The sequence below is a fragment of the Hippopotamus amphibius genome, chromosome 13 (genome assembly GCF_030028045.1).
Source record: "Hippopotamus amphibius kiboko isolate mHipAmp2 chromosome 13, mHipAmp2.hap2, whole genome shotgun sequence".
Taxonomy (NCBI): Eukaryota; Metazoa; Chordata; class Mammalia; order Artiodactyla; family Hippopotamidae; genus Hippopotamus; species Hippopotamus amphibius.
The window spans coordinates 38,617,147-38,640,313 of record NC_080198.1 but is presented as its reverse complement, the minus strand read 5'-3'; the positions used below and the strand labels follow the sequence as shown (position 1 = coordinate 38,640,313).

The following is a 23,167-nucleotide window of genomic DNA, read 5'->3' as shown; positions in this document are numbered from 1 at the left end:
CCCAAGGACCCCCTCCCCTCAACTGTGGTGCCCTGGGGCTGGGGAGGGGGAGTAGGCCTCATCCACTGTGCAAACCGGCCCAGGCTGGCTTGGGCCTGGGAGTGGTGGAGGGAGCAGAGGTGGAGCCCGGAGCAGAGTCTCCCGCGGAGGACCAGTGGGGGGGAGAGTAGCCGGCGCGGGTGTGAATCTAGGACTGAGGTTGGCATCTGGGGACCAGGAGTGGCATAGAGTAGGGGACCCACGCAGTTTGGGAGAAGCAGCGTGGGTCGCGGCGGGTTTGGGAAGTCCGAGAAGAGTTAGGAGAAATGCGCGCGGAGTCGCGGAGGGTGGGGGTGGGGGGATCCAGGCTGCAGGTCGAGTGGCGCCGCGGGTGACAGGGTGCAGTGCCCTGGATGAAGTCCTTCCCTGTCATACCCACCTCTCTCCCTGTGCTGGGCCCAGACTCGGGGTGTCCCTGCCAGGATCCCCGCGCAGAGAGCAGCCACCAGGAGCCGCAGCCTCATCCTGGGTGAGGGAAACGGTCAGCCAGGACCCCTGCTTCTGTCCCTTGGCTTTGGCGGGTCCAAGCCCAGCGTTCTCCCCGCCCCCAGTCCGGGTCTTGCCTGCTGCTCCGCCGGCTCGCGTCCCCAGCCGCCGCCGCAGTCCCGCCGCCACAGCAGAGAAAAGTCCCTGATCCCGGGGGCGGAGCAGCGGGCGGGGACCCAGGCGGCCCGCCCCCACTCATAGTCCCAGAGGTCGCCGCCCCTACCACCCTTCCCCTGGACAGATGATCTGACTCCACTTAAGTGTAAAGCCCCCCACCTCCCGTGGCTTCTGGTATTTCCCCGGGATATTCTCTGCAGATAGATGTTGAGGGAGCCCTCTCCAACCCCATCTTGGGTCAGAGATCTTGGCTGCTTTAGGTCAAACAGACTACAAGTTACTGCTGGAGATCGGACTTCAGATAGGTTCCTGGAGACCAAAGACGCAGCAGGATGTTGGTGGGGGGTAAGCTGCAGCTGGAGATGACTCACCGCCCCCCCCCCCAACAGGGGTGCCCGACAAGCCCTCAGGCCAAGAGTCCCGCCGGCCTCTCCTGTGATTCAGCCATCCCTCTGTCTGTTGGGTCTCCTGTGTCCCACCCCAATCCCCTCAACAGGCAGAGCAACGCCCAGCAAATGAGGGGCTGTAGGCTCATCGCAGGGAAAGCAGGCTGCAACCAAGTGATGCCCACCCCCACTCTGGAAGGGGAAGCCAGGTGGAGAGAATCTGTGTCCTGCTTATGTATACGTGTCCATCCCCTACTATGTATACGTGTCCCGCACCCCCTACTATGCCCTGATCCAGCTGCAGGCAGATGCCATCCAGCTGTGCCTGCGGTGGGTGGGGGGGGGTATCCATGTGTGGAGGGTGGACCACCCACAGTGACAGCTCATCTCTCAGGAATCCACCCCTTCCTGCCTACACCCTCACTGGCGGGCCTGTCCTGCTCCAGCCAGGCCCCCCTACCCACATATTCTCATTTTGGCCCCTCCGAGTCCCCTCCTCCAACCTACTCTTCTTGAAGACCTCCCTCACCCATCATCTCCACCAGGCCCAGAGGTCACCCTGGGCCCCTCCCTCCCTTCCTCACTGCCCTCAAGGTCCACCTGTAGTGTCCACCTTCATAACTACCCTTACCTCACCCCTCTTCCCTCAACCAGGCTGACTTCCCACCCGTCTCCCTCAGCTGGCTTCTGTGATTATGGACAGTCCCCTCAACACACCTGCAGGGACACTCTCTTTATATGTGTATGTGTTCATTATAGGGAGTGACACTGAGGCAGAGAGGTACTCCCAAGAGCAGGCCCCCTGTTTCTTTTTTAAACCTGGAGAAAACACTACACTCACCACTAGTCACCACTGCCACAGGGCCCCTTCCAACATGCCTGGCCCCCCCAGCCTGTCCACAGGCTAATGGGGGAGAGGCGGGGACAGCACTTCTGTTTAACTTGTCTGCTTTGACCTCCTCTAGGGCCTGAGGTCTCTGGTATGACCAGGGCTGGGGGCAGTGGGGACCATTCATATTGCCTGTTTTCCTATTGTCCAGAAGGCTGGAGATATAGGGACAACTCCAAATTATCATGAGATACAGCACTGTGATGCATAGGGCCCAGAACCTTTTCCCAAGGTCAAGGTCTCTTCAGCCATGTCCCAGGACCCCCTAATCCTTTGAATCTGTCCTACAGGTGAGGACTGCAGAGATCCAGACGTGCTCTCATTACAGAGGCAGCCCCTGCCCCCATGACCCTCACCTCTTCTTGTACAGCAAGCGTGGGGGAGAGCAGGGCAGAGCCAGCACATACAGTGTAGACACATATACACATTTGGGTCAGTGTAGCTTTTAGGGGCGACTGGAGGCCCAGCCCAGAGGGTGTTCAGGCAAACCTCATCAGAACCATAAGGGTCCCTCAAAAGAAACGAAGGGCTGCCTGCTGTGAGGGGGTCACTCAAAGCATACTAAGAGAGGCTGCTGTAGGTAGAAGCAAGATTGAGGATGAGTGCGTGTCTGGCACTTGTGGGAGGCTCACGACCAGGGGTGTGGCTCTCTGAGGCCCCTGGCTCCAGTCTCCTGGCAGGCACCCAGCCTAGGGCCCAGTCCCGAAACCAGCTCCTTCCATAAAGGCATTGTGGCCCTAGAGTTCTCGTTCTCCCTCACACACTCCCCTGGACATTTCCTCCTCTGGCTTCAATCACCACCTCTGTCGGATGGCACCATGTCTCCAACTGGGCCCCTTTTGGAGATTCCAGCCCTACACATCCCATTGTCTTGGACACCTTCAAATTTCTCAGAACTGTGGCCAAAGCTGGGCAGGTCATTATTCTCCAACCTACCCCTCTGCTGTGGTACCCCAGCCCTGCTGGGGATGCTGTCCTGCTTGTGCCCCCTGAAGCCCACTCCAGCTCTTACTATAGCCGTGACATCTGCTCTGCCACAGCACTTTTCACTGGGACGGCACAGAAATCCACCGAGTCCCCAGGCTAACTCTCAGCCAACCAATTCACTTCTCTTCCCAGTAACCTCCAATACACCTCCCCCAATATGTGTCCAAAATAAAGATCAAATTCCTTGGTTAGGTATGCAAGGTCCATTAGGCCCAGATCACACCCAAGAGCTCGAGCACTCTGTGTCCAGCACACCTGTAGCCTTTTAGAGTCAGGCCTGGGCTTAGCAGAGAAATCAAGTCCCATCCTCCAGGGGCTCAAACTTAGGACAACAGGCTTGGCACTTGCTGTTCCCCCAGCCTGGATATGCTGTGTCTATAAGCACCCAAGGGTGGGTCTGGCAGGATTCTGCACTGTCCAGCAGCTTCTCTCCAGTTGCTCACAAAGTAGGAGGATGACTTGAGTCCCCCAGTCCTGGGTTCTAGAAAGCATTTGACAGTTATTTCCTGAATGACAACTTGTGGCAACACAAGTTAAGGGTTAAGAGAAAAGCACTGGGATGGGACAGGAGGGAATTGAGGGTTGTTTTGGCCACTGCAAGGCCTGGATGCTGGGGCACCTTGAATAGCCATCTTCTCAACAAACCCTGTCCCAGAACCCTGTCCACAACTGCCAGCAGCACCTCCCTCATAGGCAAATCAGGCCCCACACTTCCCTTCCCCCCAAGGGGCTCCCAGGGAACCTGACTGTGTGTGCGGGGGGACGCAGGAAGAGGGACCTACCTGCCCACCTGCCCTGGGGACCAAAGGCCAAAGGTGGCAAGGGGACTAGACAGTTGACAGCTCCACCAGATCCTCAGGGAGATGGGCAGGGGACTGCTGGGCCAGCAGTTCAGGACTTGCCTGGTACAGACCTAGTCAAGGGAGGGGGCTCAGGCCCCACTGAGCTCAGGGATATTCTTAGAGCCTGAGTCAGCGGCAAATCGAGGCAAAGGATTCTTGCCTTGCCTGTCCAGGCAGCAGTTAGAAACCAAATGGAAACACTATGCCCCAGGCTATCCTCCCGGAATCCAGAGTAAACACATGAAGGAGGCTTCCTCAGGGACATTCCTTGGCCTCTCCTGGTCCGTCTGGGGGACCAGGGTCCGCCAGACGGTGACCACACAGGACCCACAGCAAGGGGCTTCCCACCTGAGCCCCCTGAGTTCCCAGGCTGGGACCTCTACTAGGGCAAAGGCTGGGTTTGCGGTTCCCATAGCTTCCCACATCCCCGTCTTGGGACAGACTGGCTAGGAGCATCCCCATGTGGCTAAGTGGAAACAGCTGGCCTCAGTCCCCTGCAGGCATCACAGGCTTCCGGCCTCCGTGCTGCAGTCCCCACACTTGCCCCTGGCTAAGGACACATCAGCCTGTGGGAAAACAGAAGGATCTAGGAGATGCAGAACCGGGGGGAAGTCTCTGCTTCCCAACCCACTGCCCAGTGGACTCCATGCCAATGCCAAGACAGGGACGAGACAGTTCTCAACACAGGACTTTATTGGTTGGTGGTAGTCTGCAGCACAGGTTTGAAGGACTGAGGTGGTATGTTTGTAGTGGGGGGAACCATGAACACTGGCCCCACCCTCTTGCCTGCACAGGCCTCCTGCCTAGAAGCGCAGCCAGAACATGCCGCTACGGATCCGGTTATAATCTGGAAGCTGTTCAATGGGGCCTGTGGGGATAGGGTGGGGCGTCAGGGCGGGGTACCTGGCCTGCACAGGGACACCTGGCCCTGCGCCGCACCCCATCCAGAGCTGCCCAGAGCAGCACAAGACAGGCTTTGAGTGGAAAGAGGGAATAGAACATTCCTCCAGGGGGTGCTGAGCCTGTCCCTTCATGCTCTGGCCTTTGGAGCCCCACCCCACACGCGGAGGTGTCCGTTACCTGGCGGGTGCGGGATATTGATGGAGGCACCTTGGCAGGGAGTCAGGGAGCTGCTAGGACAGGTTTTCTGAGAAAGAACTCCCTGGCAGCCAGGCTACTGGGCAGAGCCTCTTAGGGGCCTCAACTTGCTGCTCCCAGTGAAAGTTGGGGGTTAATGGAGCAGAGGCAGGGGGAGGCCAAGACAACTGCCTGAGGAGAAAGACAAAGAGCAGACTTTCTAGGCCACTCACCCAATCCAGCCACTGCTGGACACTGGTCATAGAAGTACTTGGAGCAGACCTCACGCACCACACTGGCATCTACCTCCTGAGGGATGAAGCAGAGGGCACACTGAGTGACAGGCACCAGTCAACATTATCCAGCCAACCAAGATCTTCCACACGTACCACAGAGCTACCCCCTCACCCAAAAGGGGAAAGGCAGCAGGGCTCTCCCTGCTGTAGACTTCCATGGGCCCCACCCATCCCCATAGCCATCTGTGCCTCTGCTCTGCCCTCCAATTATACCACCAAGGCAGGTGACATTGCCTAGGACACCAGGGTTGCCTATGGAGCAGTCTGCATTGCTGCAACTCCCCACCCTCTGGGAGTCTGCCAGGTCAAGACTCCAGAACCTCTCCCAGGGGCCCTTGTTACCGCAATCCGGCTTTCCCACTCGGCTAGGGGGATGCGGCGGCCATACGTCAGGAGACTACGTCCGATGTCCTCACACACAGGAGTGGTGCCTGCAAGGGTTGGGGGAAGATTACAGGTCCACATGGTCCAATCCACGTGGGACCAAGCCACGAATGTGAGGATGCCCCCCGAGAGGCCCCGGCTGAGAGCATTATCCCCGCCCACCTCACAGCCCACCTCACTGCCAGTGAGGCAGCACGGAGTGAGAGCAGGCGCAGCATCCTCAGCGTATGTCCAGAGAGGCTGCCGAAGTGCTTCTCGGTACACGAAGAACCTCCAGGGTTCTGGGCTGACCTGGACCTTGGTCTGACCCTAGACCACAACCCTCACTTCTACAACCACCTGTCACTGTATCTACTGGCTGTTGACCTGGCCCACCCACACCTGTACCTGAAGCCCCAGAACCCTGTGGGAGGGACAGCGGTGGGGTATGGTGTGACCTTCAAAGTTTTCCTTTCCAATAATGGTTGGGAATGGTGGCCATACTAGGACTCACTGCAAGTATGCACTCTACCCCTTGCCACAGGGCTGCAGGACTCACCATCCAGATGAGACACCAGAGCATTTCGGAGCATGTTTTTGCCCCGGACCACCTCGCTCTCTGTGGCGCTGGTGCACAAGCGCATCCTAGAGCAGGGGTGGAGTGGGATTCGTCCTGAGAAACGGTGCTGTCTCTGAGCCTCCCAGGGTCCTGATCCAAGGCCCCTGCTCCCTCCCCACCTCCCTGGCAGCACTAGGCCAGCACTCACCACTGGCCCTGCAGGAAGAACATCATGTCGTCGATGCTCAGGCGGTCACAGACAAAGTGTGCGCCCAGCAACCCAGTCTCAGCATAGCAGATGTTAAAGGTCTGGAAACTCTGGCACAGCTTGTTGGTCGCAGAGACGGAAGCCAGTGGGCTGGAGAGATGCTACCAGAGGTGAGGGCGGTCAGCAGCCAGCCTCCTGCCTGCGGCCAACACCCTGAACCCCACGGTACGAGAACCCACAGCCAGCTCCCTCTCCTCCCTGAAGACATGCCTACCCTTGGCACTCACCGTGCCACCACCATAAGTGCAGTCGTAGTGGCCAATGATGGCATTGGCCACCTGGAGGGCCACATTGTCCGCGCTGGCCCAGCCGGGCCCCTCCACTGCAATGGCCACATGGGCCAAAGGCAAGGCATCATCACGGTGGCGGATCTGAAACAGTACATGACAAACCTGAGGGACAGCCAGACTTACCAGGCCACCAGCAAAGGTGCCAAGTGTGGGTGGAGAGCCTGCATGCAAGTGTGAACACGTGTGCCTGTAAGGCAGCAGCCACAGGACCCCTGCCCAACTCCTGAGGCATCTCTAGAGTCATGAAGATAGCCATGCACGCGAGGGTGCTCCCAAGGGGCCCCGGCTGACAGCACTACCCCTGCCCACCAAGCAGCCCACCTCGCTGCCAGTGAAACGGCATGGAGCGAGAGTGGGCACAGCATCCTCGGTGTATGTCCCAGAGAGGCTGCCGAAGTGCTTCTGGGCAAGGTCTAGCAGCTGCCGATGCTCCACCCCTGCCGAGAAAGACAGCAGTTACTGGAGAGCCAGGGCCCAAGGCAAAGGGTAGGGGATCACACACAAGCAAAGGACCCCATGTCCCGCCTCGGTGGGAGACACCAAAAGGAAGATGTGACAAGGTGCAGGAAGAGATCCCTCAACAGACACACTCTATTTCACAGATGGACAGGCACCTCAGGGTCAAATCGCTCCCATCACCTCAGCCACTGGGAAGCAGAACTATGCTGACCTTAAAAATGGGTTTCCATGGGATGCACTCTCAACAAGCACCAAGGACAAGACTGGTGCTCCCTGGGCATAAGGCCACTTATCCTGTCTTTTCCCTCTAGCCTTTCCTCAACCAGATCCTGTGGGGGTTGGCAGGTGAGAGGGCACAAAGAGGTGCTATGCAGGGTTGTGACTAGCTCTGGTGTCCCCTGAGAGCTGGGAACATTTACCACCAGTGTTACAAACTCATGCCAGGACCCCTGCTGGACCTCACCTCTGCAAGAGGAGGCCTCTGCCGCCCTAGCACCTTGACAGGTGGGCGCTGTGGTAGCAAGCAGCCTTCCCCAGGTAGAGCCCACCAGGTGTCTCTGCCTTTCATTCTTTGCTTCCCTGAGCTCAGATCCTGTTGGACTCAATAAAGTCTGATGTGTCAGTAGCTCAAACTACTCTTGGTCCCCAGGTTCATTGGCCCCAAGGCCACTAATCATGCTCTTCCTATTAATCTTTCTTGCCCAGTCAGCTGCCATAAGTTGGGGACCCTGCTCCTGTCCCCTCCCCGCCACATCCAGACCTCCGTCAGGTTTCCATCTACAAAACCATCTTGAGTTCACCCATTTCTATCCCTTGCTCCTACCACCTCCCACCAGGCACCTGTCACGACCCGTCCCTGCATCTGCCTGCTTCCACTCTGGCCCCTACACGGCAGCAGAGCAAGCCTCAAAACACACATCAGCCCATGACACTGCACAGGTCACCCCCCCAACTCCCCACCTAATTAAATCCAACCACTCTTTAAGGCTTTGTTCAAATGCCACGTACTTCAAAAGCACCTCCCTAACCTCTAACTCTGAGTCCACCATTAAAATCCCCCTACCACTCTGTGCCTTCCTTTCAAGGCACTTCCCACCTCTCATGCAATGTCTGGTTTGCCCACTGACAAGGCCAAGAGGAGCAAGCCTGGGGGCCTGAATCTCCCACTAGTCTACAACCTGGGTCTCCTAGGACCAGGCAGGGGATTGAGAAAGCCCTGAGGCCTGGAGGGGCCAACAGCCCAACTGAGGCCTGTACGAAAGAGGGGAGCAGCATCCCTCTTGAAGCCAGTGTCAGTGGTGGCGGCACAGCAGAATCCTACCCCACCTCAGAGAGCATGGAAAAGAGGTCACTCCCCTCAAGGACAGGGTGGGAACGAGGTCCCCAGGAGTGGAAGATCCCTATGGTCAGAACCAGGAGACCTAGCCCTGGTAACCAAGGCCACAACCCACCCCTCTGTTACCACAGGGCTTCACCAAGCCCACCGCTCACCTCCAGCTGCTGCTAATACCATTCGAGGGGCCTTGTAATGCCGGCTGATGTACTCGGTCAGGTCTGCCCGAGACAGCTTCCTGCAAGACACACAGCCAATTGGTCAACACCACTCCCAAACCAGAATGATTTGGGTAACAAAAAACAAGGCTGAGGAGACAGACAAGGAAACGCGGCTTCTCTGGAGAGCAGAACCCCACACACCAATCGATCCCTGCCCCATCTCTGCCACCCACCATTCTGGGGCCCAGAGGGTGGCCCACATTGGGCCCCCCTCACATCGCACGTCACGACAGGCTTGTAGTCCCCTCTGAGGAGGCTGTGAACTGACACAATGGGGGGCTCTTGAGGGGCAGCAGCAAAGCTCATCCCACCAGAGGACAAGAAGCCACATGGAGGGATACCCAGAGCACCTTCCCTCAGGCTGGCAGGACATGCATGGAAACATACCCTAAAACAAAGCCTGAGATTTGAGTAAAGACCACACTGGCATTAAAAAAGACTCACAGGGACCATGTGGCAACTCCAGCTGTGTGAATTAGAAAAATAAACAGCACAGGCAGTCGGCCAACAAAAAACAAACTCGTGTGGACATGGCCTGGCCAGGCCAGAATGAGGGGACGAGTTCCACCCCAGACCAGCCAATTCTCACCTGACATTCTCACTGGGCCCCTCCACGGCCTGGGCTAGAGGTGTGCCCTGGAACGCTGTGGCATGCAGGTAGTCAAAGACCACATTCCGCATAGACGTGTCGTTCTCCTGCAGCTCCTGCAGGATCACATCACGCTCCTTCTCAACCTGGGAGTCTTCTAGGCTGCAGTTCTGCACAATGTCAGCCAGGAGCTCCACAGCTGGATACAAGAACAGGTTTGGAGACCAGTAAGAGTACAAAACCCCAGGCCTGACACCACTGTTGCTTACTCTAAAGGTAACCCCATTCTTCAGCCAGGTCAGGGACTCCTGAGTGCCTGTCCTCTGCATCCCTGGAGTCCTACCTGCATCCCACCTCCATCTTTCAGCGTACCTTTTGGCAGGTCCTTAGATAGTGCCTTGATGTAGTAAGCCGTGTGCTCCTGGGTGCTGTAGGCATTAAGATGGGCCCCCATGCTCTCCACCTCCTTCTCCAAGGCATTGCCAGGCCTACTCTTTGTTCCCTGGAACCAGACATCAACAGGACAAATCAGGAGCCACATGGGAGCCCAGGACCCCCCATCCTCACAGGCTAAAGTCCCAGCACGACCAGGTCCACAGGTATATCCCTCAGGAAAGACTCTGGGACTGGGGAGCCCAGAGTCTACGCTCACCAAGTGCTTAGCAGACCTTAAGCTGATCAAGGCCACAGCATCGTGGACCAAGAGAATGAAGACATTCAGGGGCCAGGAAAGAAGGGCATGGCCAAAGCAACTGTTACCTGAAATCCAGAGCTCCCATACCAGGAGGAGCATAGCGCAGGGGTAGAGCATTTGACCGAGAGCTTCCATACCGGCCTTACATTATGAGCACTCCCTCTCCTCTTATTGACAGTCATGGTCAGATAAGCTCACACCTGTGCTCAGGTGATGCTACCACTACCCACTCTCCTTCACGCCATTTATACGACTCTGTGTGTGTGCTAGCAGCCTCTGTGGGACTCAACCTTAGTCCTGTGGGTGTGTGTGCATGCGCGTGTGCACGCACGTGTGAGTGCAGTGCTGCTGTCTAATGACATACACACGTATTGGTATGTTGAGACTGACACACATCTGTGATGCTGGAACTGGCTAGCTGCCCATTCCTGCTCCACACCCCCACCAATCCCGTATCACCTCCATTTTTTTCATTCATTTAAAAACTTAGTCTCTACTCCATGCAAACACGAGGTGGCTTAGGGACTCTTCCCATCCTCAAGAAATCTCCTACTCACTTTTACAAATAAGAGATGCACAGCATTTTACAGAACCTAAGTCTGTGGGTTTGTTACAATGCACATGTACATCCACCATTCTATATCCATGCATTCACACAACACAGGCCTGGCCTCTGGTGAAAAGCTGGGCTCCTGTGGCTCCTTGTGGTTTTTCTGGCTCTGTGGGCCTTGTTCAGGGGTTTACCAGATAGGTGCTCACTCAGGAGAAGCCGAGCCCACATGGCTCCTCCCAGAAAAGCCAGCCAGAGATTGCTTCCCCCTGCCACCCCACTAAAACCAATAATTGAGGAGGCTGACTTTTCTGACCTGCATCCTCAGGAGGGATAGCAGGAAGCCCTAAGCCCAGGGGAGATGCAGGACTTTAGGAGCCTCACCTTGAAAGCCAGATGCTCCACAAAGTAGCCTGCCCCATTGTTCTTCTCAGTCTCGTAACGGCTGCCAGCATCAATCCACACCCCCACCTGGACAAGAAACCACCAACAAAGGTAACAAACCATCTCAGTCCCCACTTACACCCCACCCTATGTGATCCAGCACAAGCCCCAGGAGGGGCTTGCAGTTGCATGCTAGGGAAGAGGGGAGGCACAGGGCATCAGCTGAATGACTACTCACACTGCATCACCTCTCCTCCCTGCTCTATTTCCTGACTGGCTATGAAGACTCCCAGGGAAGCTTCTAACTGCACGTTCAACTGTCCCATCACCACAGGAAATTCTTAAATTCAATCTCATTGATTCTTTGTTTCTTCTAGGCAAGCAACTAATCATTTGCTAACAGCTTCTTTTCTCCTTCCTAAATATTATACCCTGCCTTTGTTTTGGTGATTGTACCCTTTCACCATTAAAGGAGGAGGCTATTCTTAGACACTGAACATTTTATCATCATAAGGAAATACCCTTTGTTCACACTTAAAAAAAGTTTTAAATCAGACTTGGACACCTAACACCGCCAAGTGTCTCCTTGGCACCCAATGAGAGAATCTTATAATTTTCTTAATAGCTTCCTGGTGTGCTGTGAAACACACACCATACTACTCACCCCCATGGTAACATAGGTCTAATCTTTTAATATACTATTTGTTTCACAGCTCATTTATTTATTTTTTTAATAAGTTTATTTATTTATTTATTTATTTATTGGCTGCATTGGGTCTTCGTTGCTGCGCGCAGGCTTTTCTCTAGCTGTGGCGAGTGGAGGCTACTCTTCATTGGGATGCGAGGGTTTCTCATTGCAGTGGCTTCTCTTGTTGCAGAGCACGGGCTCTAGGCACAGTAGTTGGGCTTCAGTAGTTGTGGCTCACAGGCTTAGTTGCTCCGTGGCATATGGGATCTTTGCGGAACAGGGATCGAACCCATGTCCCCTGCATTGGCAGGCGAATTCCTAACCACTACGCCACCAGGGAAGTCCCCACAGCTCATTTATAATGTTCACATCTACCTTCCTAAGACATGTTGATGTACATACTATATGTCATAAGTTCTTACATGAACATCTGTTACACATCTAACATCTTCAAAAGATGCATTTTACAATCCATGGTATCCTCTGATTGTAACTGGCAGCATTCTTTCTCTGGCACAGCGTTGCTCCTTACAATCTAGAGCAGTGGTCCCCAACCTTTTTGGTACCAGGGACCGGTTTTGTGGAAGACAATTTTTCCACAGGGTGGGGGCAGGGGGATGGTTCAGGCAGTAATGAGACCGATGGGGGGATGGTTCAGGTGGTAATGCCAGTGATAGGGAGCAGCAGATGAAGCTTTGCTGGCTGCCCAACTGCTCACCTCCTGCTGAGCAGCCCTGGCATTGGGGACCCCTGATCTAGAGCATCTTAGGGTCCATGAAATACAGCATTCTCTACCAAGCTTTCTGTGGGTTCGCTTATACAGGAAGTTGCCCATCACCTTTTACTGTGTTCAGTCACAACTTATATCACAGCACATTATTTATTCCCAGAAAACTGAAATAATTTACCAATAAAACCACTTGGAGCTTGGGGTGAGGACAAGGAGACAGATCACTTCTTCAGAATCTTCTCTCCTGTTTCTCTAGCCAAGATTTCTATCTTTGAGTCAATTTTGAGAAAAAGTATCCATTTAACTATAATTTTCAAGTGGATTTCTCCTACAATATATTTCCAGTCTAGCCAAGGGATTATGACTTTGAGCCGTGAGGCTGGCCGTCATCTAATGTCTCTGAATCCCATCTTCCTCACTGAAGGATCACTTCTCTCATATGGGCTGCTGAAGAAAAAGCTGAAAAAGGGCCTCCAGATTCGCAAGCATCAACATGCTGAATGAGGACTGCCCCCAAGAAGTCAAGGCGTGGCTAGGGTCGGCATTGGGGTAGGAGGGTCAATACATCGGCGATCGAGTAGAGTCAGATCCAAACCACAGAGCACTGGAGCCCCAAGGTCACACCCCGACCCGGGAAAAGACGCCACGCCCAATATGGAGGCGCCCTCCAGACAGCAGACCCCACTCACCGTGCAGGTAGGCTGGGAGGACTGCTCCGAGGCCACTCGCAGCCCGTTGTCCAGCTGGCTGACCTGCGTCTCTGGCACGCTCTGGAGGGCCTGGGCGTAGGTGGCGGTGCCCCGCAAGGCAGGCGACCTCAGCAGAGCCGGCTGCTGGAAAGGACGACCGGGTCTGAGGACTAGATTGGGGGATCAGCTCCTAGGCCTGCAGTGGGATCCCCGTCCCCGCCCCCAGGCCAGCCGGGAGACTCGCATTCGCGCCCTCGGCCGTGACCTTCCCACGGCCCTGACCCCGCGACCTCCCCTTTCTCGACCCGCTGCCGCTAACAACCCGCTCCTGATCCGCGTCCGAAACCCCGCGCCCCATAGCTTTACGCTCTCGCTGCCACCTCACCGAGCGGCGGATGCGCAGCAGCACTCGCTTCCCGGCGCTAGCCGCCCGGCAAACCACGGAAGCCGCCATCTTCTAGCTCCAGTGGCCGCTGGGCCGTACCACGCATGCGTAGAGTGGACGCGGCGGCGCGCAAGGCGCAGATGCAGAACCGCAGCCTTGGCGCTCGGCCTCCCCCTGGCGGAGGAGACCGGGGATATTCACTCCCTGCTGGTTGTTAGTTGTGTTCGCGTCCCTGGGTACCAGCGTACATCGATCCACCTGGCTGGCTAGTCATCGTCCTGTGCGCGTCTGTTCTGGATCCAATCCATCTTCCCACTTCATCTGTGGGAGGCAGGGTGCGCGATGTTTTTCAAGAGCCGTGGGCGTCTCTACTCCACTGAGTGCGCGGAGCGGCCGGTGCGCGGGGAGCGCAGCCACAGCATGTTTGCAAATCGCAACCCCAGGGCTAAAGCACAGGGATGGAACCTGGGGCTGTGAGGCTGCTGCTGAAAGTCACGGCTTTCTCTTTAAAGGAATGGAGTAAGTTCAGACGATTGACGTGGAAAGAATTTAGCAATATATTGCTAAGAAACAAGGAACAGTTTTAGAGACTAATTTGTGAAAAGGATTCCTTGTTTGAAAAACAAAACACAAACAAAACGACGTGCTTTTTCTAATAGGCTACATTGAAAAAAACGCGAATGAGCTCACTCTAAACTTTCAGCCAGGTGACTTCCAGGAAATGAATTTAGGGGAAGGGAAAAGAGGCTACCATTTTTACACTTCTGTATTATTTTAATACGTGATTTAGAATTTTTAGGGACTTCCCTGGCGGTTCAGTGGTGAGGATTCGGAGCTTTCACTGTGGTGGCCGGGAGTTCAATCCCTGGTGGCGGAACTGAGATCCCGCAAGCCGCGAGGCAGAGACAAAAATTAAAAAGTAAAACAAAGATACAGTTTTTACCAAAAAAATGTATGTTGCTTTTGAAACAATAGCATACTTCTGAACTGTACTTCTTTTTACAGGTATATGAGGTCTTTTGTGATCTTTCAAAATACCACTCAATTAAAATAAAACTTACTTTTATAAAAATCAGACAGAAGATGCTTGTGTGCATTGATTAATATTTTGTGGGTTAAAATTATGTTATGATCTAGACATGAAAAATAAAGTGAAATAGAATCTCCTAATTAGTTTTTTTAGAACATTTAAACATTTTTTAAAGTTTTTTTGGCTGCACCCCACATGCAAGGATCTTAGTTCCCCAACCAGGGAGCAAACTCGTGCCCCTTGCTATGGAAGCACGGAGTCTTAAACACTGGACTGCCAGGGAAGTCCCTAGAACAGTGTTTTTAAAAAACTAGTTTTTAGAACCTTTTATATTTACAGAAGAATGAGGCGATAGTACATAATTTCCCATATATACCTGCCCACATACAGGCATGCACAGATTTCCCTATTATTAATATCTTACATTATTTTGATACATTTGTTACAATTAATGAACCAATATTGACATTATTACTAACGAAAGTCCATAGTTTATTCAGATTCCCTTAGTTTTAGTTTTTACCTAATGTCCTTTTTTTTTCTAGGATCCTATCCAGTTTACCACATTACATTTTGTTGTCATGTCTCCTTAGGCTCCTCTTGCCTGTGACACAACCTCTTCCAGTGACCAGCACATTGTGTACCTTCCTTCTAGCAGAGCTCCCCCAAGGAGCTCACTGCCTCCAATTCCTCTCTTCCCACTCTCTTCCAAACCCACTCCAATCCCACCCCCAATTCATTCCTCCAAACCACACCTGTAAAGGTAGCTCCATGTTGCTAAATCCATTGGCCAATGTTCAGTCTTGTTTAATGTGATTGGCCACATTTTCCTCCTTAGAGGCTCATCCCTTCTCCACCTTTAGTTTCCCATGCTCTCCTGTTCCTGTCCTACCTCCCTGGACACTCCTCCTTAGCTCCTCTGCTGGTTCTGCCTCACCTGCCAACATTTACACAGTCTTGGCACCTCTTCCTTTTTCTTTCTTTTTTTTTTTTAATTTTTAAAATTTTATTTATTATTATTATTATTATTATTATTTATTTTTGGCTGCATTGGGTCTTCGTTGCTGCACAGGGTCTTTCTCTAATTGCGGTGAGCGGGGGCTGCTCTTCATTGCAGTGTGCGGGCTTCCCAGTGCAGTGGTTTCTCTTGTTTTGGAGCACGGGCTCTAGGTGCACGGGCTTCAGTAGTTGCGGCACGCGGGCCCTAGAGCACAGGCTCAGTAGTTGTGTGCACGGTCTTAGTTGCTCCACGGCATGTGGGATCTTCCCGGACCAGGGATTGAAGCTGTGTCCCTGCATTAGCGGGCTGATTCTCAACCACTGCACCACCAGGGAAGTCCCCTCTTCCCTTCTTGACCAAAACTTGCTCTCTGGTCATCTCATCCAGTCTTATGGCTTCAATGCTCTCTGTACCTACAGTGGCTCCTGTATTCCCATCATCTACTCACCGTCTCCCCTGGAGAGCCAACAGAATCTCCAACATGCTAAAGCTGGGACTTACCTGGCCATCAGGGGGGTTAGGACTTCGCACTTCCACTGCAGGAGGTGTGGGTTCAATCCCTGGTTAGGGAACTAATATCCTGCATGCCATGCAGTGCCTTGGGGGGTGGGGGGGAGCTAAAGCTGAACTCCTTACTTGCCTTCCCAAACGTGTTCCTCCTTTAATTGCCTTCACCTCAGTAAATGACACTTCCATTAACCAAGTTGCTCAGGCTAAAAATCTAGGAGACATCCTTGACTGTTTCCTCTCAAAATCCACACCCAATCTTTTTCGCAAATCCCATAATTTCTAAATCCAGTTACCTACCCCTCCTCTTCTCCAACCTCACTGCTACTCTGGGGTGAGAAGGGAAGGACAACGAGACAACCAGGAAGTGTGATGTGGTAGACGCCCAGGGAAGGACACGTTTCAAGAGATTGGTCAAAAAGGAAATGCTGCTAAAAGGTCAAGTACAAGCAGTGGTCATTGCAATGATTTGGCAAGAGTCTTTGATGACTCATTAATCTTCTGAAATTTACTTGGCATGTGGGGTGAGGTAAGATCAAAATACCCTTTTCCCCCTAGATTGCAAACTGAATTTTGTAACAGCAGTTCTTGATCAGGCCTCCTTTCTCTATCCATCTCTGAGACTCCCTTTATTTCCCCCAGAGAGTCTCAAAACTGTAAAAGCAGGTTCATATGGGCTGCCTTAGAGGGCTCTGGCACTCACCGTATTCTCACTCAATATTTGATATACACTTCAGTTTATTCTTCTAGATTTTTTCTTTTTATATATATTTTTAATTTTACCTTTTAAATTGTGTTAACATATACATAACATTTAGCACCTTAACTATTATTACACCTTAACTATTATACAGTTAAGTGGTATTAATTACATTCAAAATGTTGTCCAGGGAATTCTCTGGTGGTCCAGTGGTTAGGACTTGGAGCTTTCACTGCCAGGGCCTGGGTTGGATCCCCAGTCAGGGAAATAAGATGCCACAAGCCGCACGGTGGGACCAAAAAAAAAAAGAAATGTTGCGCAACTATTACCACTCATCTACTTTCAAAACTTTTTCCTTATCCCAAACAGAAACTCTATTTCCATTAAGCAATGACTCTCCGTTTCACCATTCCTTGAATCCCTGGCAACCTCTATTGTACTTTGTCTCTATGAACTTGCCTATTGTAGGTAGCTCATATAACTGGGATCATACAGTATTTGTTGTTAAAAAGATAACAGGCCCCAAATAGAGTCACTTATGCTAAGCCGCATGCCACCAAACCAAGTCTTAATTTTAGTTTTGGCTCTCCCAGAAATGGAATCTTAAACCAGTCACTCAGGGATCTCCTGATCAACACTATTTGATCAGGTCATCTGCCTGATATACCTTACCATCCTCTAGAAGAAAGTAACTTTGCAATAACCAACCTGCTTTTTTTTTTTTTTTTTTTTTTTTGTCTACTATAGTATCCTTGTTCCCACTCCCTTTTGCCTATTAAAGGCTTTCATTTTTATTCAGCTCCTTGGAGCTCTTTTCTATCTGCTAGATTGGATGTGCCTGATTTGAATCAAATTTTGCTCAAACTCTTAAAAATTTTAACATGCCTCAGTTTATCTTTCAACATTGTCCTTTTATGTTTGGCTTTTTTCACTTAGCATGATGTTTATTCATTTGCTGGTGGACACAGGCTTTTTCCACGTTTTGGCTATTGTGAATATGCTATAATGAACACTCACTGGCATGCAGTCATCTATTTCAGACCTTGCTTTCAATTATTTTGGTACTTATCTAGGAGTGGAATTGGTGGATCACATGATAATTCTATATTCAGCTTTTTGAGGAACCACCCAACAGTTTTCTGTAATGGCTATACCCTTTTACATTCCTGCCAGCAATGCAAAAGTGTTCTAATTTCTCTACATTCTCACCAATATTTGTTATTTTCCATTTTTTCTCGTAGTAGCTATCTTAATGGGGGTGACATGATATTTTATGGTTTTGATTTGTATTTCCATAATTACTAGTGATGTGGAGAATCTTTTCATGTGGTTATTGGCCATTCATATATCTTTTTAGATAATATGTATTTAAGTCCTTTGCCCATTTTTGAATTTGGTTGTTTATTTTTTTACTGTTGAATTGTAGGAATTTTTAGGTATTCTGCATAATGGTCCCTCATTAGATATATGATTTGCAAATATTTTCTCCCATTTTGTGAGCTATCTTTTTACTCTCTGGATAGTGTTCTTAGATGCACAAATTTTGTATTTTGATGAAGTCCAATTTATCTATTTTTTGTTTCATTACCTGTTCTTTTAATGTCATACTTAAGAAATCATTGCCTTCTCCAAGATGATGAAGGTTCCATCTATGCTTTCTTCTAAAATTTTATACTTTTAACTTTTAAATTTAAATCATTGATCCTTTTTACTTAATTTTGTGTATGATGTAAGGTAAGGGTCCAACTTCATTCTTTTGCATGTGGGTATTCAGTTTTCTAGGCACAATTTTCTAAAAAGGCATCTTTTCTCCATTAAATGGTCTCGGCACTCTTGCTGAAAATCAACCGAACATATATGTGAAGGTTTATTTCTGGGCTTTCTATTCTATTTCATTGGTCTATATGTCTGTTCTTATGCCAGTACCACACTGTTTTGATTACAGTACCTTTGTAGTACATTTTGGAAATCAGAAAGTATGAGTCCTCCAACTTTGTTCTTCTTTTCCAAGATTGTTTTGGCTATTCAGGGTCCCTTGAGATTCCATATAAATTTTACGGTGGGTTTTTCTATTTCTCTAACAAAACACCATTGGGATTTTCATAGAGATTACACTGAATCTGTAGACCACTCTGGGTAGTATTGCCATTTTAACAATATTAAATCCTCCAGGACTTCCCTGGTGGCACAGTGGTTAAGAATGCACCTGCCAATGCAGGGGACACGGGTTTGAGCCCTGATCTGGGAAGACCCCACATGACTCGGAGCAACTAAGCCTGTGCACCACAACTACTGAGCCTGTGCTCTAGAGCCCATGAGCAACAACTATTGAGGCTGCATGCCACAACTACTGAAACCCACATACCTAGAGCCCATGCTCTGCAACAGGAGAAACCACTGCAGTGAGAAGCCCACACACCACAACAAAGAGTAGCCCCTGCTCTTCGCAACTAGAGAAAGCCCATGTGCAGCAGTGAAGACATAACGCAGCCAATAAATAAATAACTTTGTTAAAAAAATTAATTAATGCAAAAAAAACCCAATATTAAGTCCTCCAATTGAAGGACATGGAATGTCTTTCTATTTATTTCAGCCTTCTTTAATTTCTTTCAGCAGTGTTTTGCAGCAGGAAGAAATCAGGAGGCACCTTCAGCACTTCACTTGGAAATTTTTTCTGCTAAATATTAAAGTTCATCATTTACAAGTTATGCTTTCCACCCAAATATGGGTTGTAATTCCACTAAGCTTCTCACAGCTGTTTAACAAAGATTCCTTTTACTCCTAGTTTCCAATAATATGTTCCTAATTTTCTTCTGCGCCCTCACTGGCAGTGTTCTTTTTTTTTTTTTTTTAAGATTTATTTTGTTTTATTTTATCTTACTATTTATTTTATTTTTGGCTGTGTTGAGTCTTCGTTGCTGCACATAGGCTTTCTCTAGTTGTGTGCTACTTTTCGTTGCGGTGCGCCGGTTTCTCGTTCCCATGGCTTCTCTTGTTGCGGAGCATGGGCTCTAGGTGCATGGGCTTCAGCAGTTGCGGCAGATAGGCTCAGTAGTTGTGGTGCACTGGCTTAGTTGCTCGGCGGCATGTGGGATCTTCCCGGCCCAGGGATTGAACCCATGTCCCCTGCATTGGCAGGTAGATTCTTAACCCCCTGGCAGCATTCTTAATGTCCAAATTGCTGCTAACAGTTGGTTGAAGGTACTTTTGGCTTTTTCTATTATGCTTCCTGACATTCTTCCAGCCTTTGTTCACTGCCCAATTCCAAAGCCTTTTCCACATTTTTAGGATTTATTACAGCAGTACCTCTGACTCTCGATACCAGCATCTGTAGTAGTTTTCTATTTGCTGCCATAACAAATCACCACAGACTTAATGGCTTAGAACAAAAATTTATTATCTCATAGTTCTGTAGGCCCAAAATCCAAAATGGATGTCATTGGGCTAAAATCAAGGCATCCGCAGGGCTGTGTTCCTTTCTGGAGGCTCTAGGGGAGAATGTGTCCTTGGTCATTCAGGTTGTTGGCAGAACTTAGATTCTAGTGGTTAAAGGAGTGAGGTTTCTGTTTTCTTGCTGGCTATACCCAAAGGTCATTCCCAGCTTCTAGAGGCTATCTGAATTCCTTGAATCTTTGCGTGGTGAAAGATCTCTTCCACCATCTTCAAAGCCAGCAGCAGAAGATTACCACCTCTCACACTTTGAATCTGACCAACTCTCCTGCCCTCCTCTTCCATTTTTAAGAGCTTACACAGTTACATTGGGCCCACCCAAATAATCCAGGGTAATCTTCGCATTTTAATGTCTTTAACCTTAATTCTATCTGCAAAATCCTTTTTGCGATGTACTGTAAAATATTCACAGATTCCATGGACATCTTGAGGGCCTACCACAGCCTCCCTAGGAGACACCACCTCCTGTCCCTCCCCAGCCTGCTCTCTCCTGTGCTCCAGAGTTCCTTCTTTCCCCTGAACTCCTGACCACCTTATAGTTCCTACAACAGGTCAAAGTCTCTTTCCCCACCTGGCTCTTGTATGTGCTTATGCTTCTGACTGGAGCACTCTCTCCCTCTTCTCATTACCCCACTCATCCTTCAGGTCCCAGCAGTCAGCCCATACTTGCCCTACCCCAAATGGCTCAGCACACCTCTCTGCAGAGGAATTGACTTTCTGAGTCTGCTTCACCACCACCTCCACTCTCCCCTATTTGTGAGTGGATAAGGGAGGAGCCAGTTCTGTTCATCAGCAGATCCTGATGCCTATGGTAGAAGGACGGGAAGAAGGGAGTGAGGGCCCCTTTGGGGATGTTCAGCCGTTGTGCCACCTCCAGGAGGCTTACAGCAAGGGCCACTTAGGTGCTAAAGCATGTTTGAGATGTCACAAAGATGAAGGCAGTCAGGGCCCTCCCTCTACCCCCCATCCCCAGCTTAGGCCCTGTAGGCTCAACCAGGAGCCATAGCTGACTCAGCCAGGTGGTCACCAACAGGCTGCCCTCCCTGGAGCACCCACAACTGCCCTGATAGCCAAGTCTTTTCCCACCACACTGGGGACCCCTGAGGAACCTCAGAGGAGCAGTTGTATTTGTGAGTGGAATCCTTAGAGAGGAGGGGTCTGTTGGTGGGGGCAATGGAGCAGTGTGAGCCAGCCCAGGCCCCACCTGCCCAGCCATCAATGCACTGAGGCCTCGATGGGTCTACTGGCGCCACAAGTAGAAAAGGGGCACAGGGTCCAGACAGACCTGGAGAGAACGAGACACACAGGCCTGAGCCTGGCCTGGAGCCTCAGGCCATCCCCGCCCCAACAGGCCACCAGGCAAAGAGAGGAATATGTTGGGTCACCCACTCTGGGTGGGAGTCACCTTTATTTGGGATCACTGCTGGATGGCTAGACGCTGCAGGTGGCCCCCAATATGGACCAGGAGGGCATCCAGCATATGCAGGACCCCGAGGAGCAGGGCGCGGTCTGAGATCGGGGCCCGTCGTTTCCAACGTGCACAGGGGTTAGCAATCACCTGCGGATGCTGAGGGTAGGACCAAGATGCAGGAGTGAGAACAGAGGAATGAGACAGAGGTGCAGTGGGAAGGGGGCATTGGGATGATGGAAGATCACGGAGGGTCTATTGTGGTCTAAGGTAGTCATGGGGCCCTTGGAGGCTGGATGAGGAATAGGGATATTAAAGGGGGAGGATGGGGTGGGGTACCACCCATGGGAAATGGTCACGGGCTATTGGGTGTGGACAGATGCAGGGACCCTGGAGTGTGAGTGATGGGGGAGGGCAGCAGGAGGCCCACATGACCTGAGTAGGAGGATGGGTAGAGGAAGCAGGCTGTGGGGACGAAGCAGTGCTGTGCTCACCTCACTCTTAGTGGCCTGTGAGCGCCGCCGCTGCATCACTGCACGGCTGAGCATCAGCATCATGGTAGTGGTGACCGTGACCCCAGCCACTGGGTAGATGCGGTTCACCCCGAGGCCCATCCAATGGCCAGGACAGCCAAGGCTGCCCTCACAACCCTCCGGGCTGTTTGGCTGGCACCCCCAGGGCTGTAAGTCCAGCCCCACCTGATACCACAGGGGTCGTGCCCAGGCGTAGGTGCAGACAGGCATCGCTAGCAGAAGCAGCCATGGCAGGAAGGACCGTGCACGCAGCATGGCCGCGGCAAGTGCCAGGAGCCGGAACCTGGGCGCCTGGCAACGGGCAAACACCCCTCCCCCAGGGGCAGGTGAGGCAGGAGGTTCCAGCTGGGCCCATGGCTTCATGAGGGGAAGCCTGGCCAGAAAATGTGGTGGCGGGGGAGGGCAGGGCTGGGTTCTAGGGCTGAGGAGGAGGGCAGGCTTGGGGCCCAGGACTGAAGGAACACCTCCTTTCCCCTCTCCCTCCTCCTCACCTAACATCCAACCCCTAAAATTCTAACACCCAACAGCTCCTAATGCTGCTCTCCACCAGCGGCAGCACCAACCACAGGCCAACCAAGCAGAGCACACAGAGCTGCTCCCCTAAGCTGGTCCCCTACGCCCAGACTCAGCCCCATGGTCTGCGTCGCAGTAGAGCGAGCACTCAAAAATGTGGACGCGCGCTCTCCGAATAAAGCCTGAAGGCTCACCCTGGCCTTTGAGGTGCTCTGTGCTCCGGTCTCCCCTCCTGCCTTGTGTAGGCCTCCCTGGTGTTCCTTGAATACACCTGCTATTCCCTATGCCAGGAGCACTGTCCTAGAAAGAGACCTCTCACGGCTGGATTTCAGTTCAAGTGTCATCTGCTCTCTGAGCCTCCCTCCCATAACCATCCTAAGTAACACAGTCCTTTCATGTGACTCTGTTTTATTTATTTTTGTTCAGCCACGTTGCAGCACGTGGGATCTTAGTTCCCTGACCAGGGATCGAACCAGTGCCCCCTGCAATGGAAGTGCTGAGTCTTAACCACTGGACCGTCAGGGAAGTCCCAACCCTGTTTTATTTTCTTCAAAGCATTTCCAAGTACAGGTATACCTTGGAGATGCTGTGCTTCAGTTCCAGACCACCACGATAAAGCGAGTCGCACAAATTTTTTGGTTTCCCAGTGCATATAAAAGTTATGTTGACACTATACTGTAGTCTATTAAGCGTGAAATAGCATTA

The 23,167-nt window shown here is 51.5% G+C and overlaps 3 protein-coding genes across 5 annotated transcripts in view; all 3 read right to left on the bottom strand.

Annotated features, from left to right (window-relative positions):
* The window catches only part of COL7A1 (collagen type VII alpha 1 chain), a 30,676-nt gene extending 29,952 nt beyond the window's left edge, over nt 1–724 (bottom strand). Inside the window, exons 1-2 of the mRNA XM_057704925.1 lie at nt 603–724; nt 419–504 (exon numbers count right to left, since the gene is read on the bottom strand). Of these exons, the coding sequence (XP_057560908.1) occupies nt 419–504; nt 603–724 (208 nt within the window). The remainder of the gene's footprint in view (nt 1–418; nt 505–602) is intronic.
* A 3,697-nt stretch (nt 725–4,421) lies between these two features.
* On the bottom strand, nt 4,422–13,435 carry LOC130835224 (cytochrome b-c1 complex subunit 1, mitochondrial). 3 transcript variants are annotated; one of them, XM_057706633.1, is made up of 13 exons: nt 13,322–13,435; nt 12,937–13,077; nt 10,830–10,916; nt 9,574–9,703; nt 9,202–9,400; nt 8,550–8,629; nt 6,921–7,036; nt 6,537–6,680; nt 6,250–6,410; nt 6,042–6,127; nt 5,462–5,550; nt 5,057–5,132; nt 4,422–4,614 (listed from the first exon to the last, which is right to left on the bottom strand). In XM_057706633.1, the coding sequence occupies exons 1-13, from the start codon at nt 13,388–13,390 to the stop codon at nt 4,550–4,552; spliced, it is 1,443 nt and encodes a 480-aa protein (XP_057562616.1). In that variant the 5' UTR covers nt 13,391–13,435; the 3' UTR covers nt 4,422–4,549. The 3 variants fall into 3 exon arrangements, with proteins under 3 accessions (XP_057562616.1, XP_057562615.1, XP_057562617.1); XM_057706632.1 differs by having other exon boundaries at nt 12,937–13,080; nt 13,322–13,426; XM_057706634.1 differs by lacking the exon at nt 10,830–10,916 and having other exon boundaries at nt 12,937–13,080; nt 13,322–13,426.
* Nucleotides 13,436–21,425: 7,990 nt separating this feature from the next.
* Nucleotides 21,426–22,204, bottom strand: TMEM89 (transmembrane protein 89). Its single transcript, XM_057704377.1, has 2 exons — nt 21,911–22,204; nt 21,426–21,575 (listed from the first exon to the last, which is right to left on the bottom strand). The coding sequence occupies exons 1-2, from the start codon at nt 22,202–22,204 to the stop codon at nt 21,426–21,428; spliced, it is 444 nt and encodes a 147-aa protein (XP_057560360.1).
* Nucleotides 22,205–23,167: the final 963 nt, after the last annotated feature.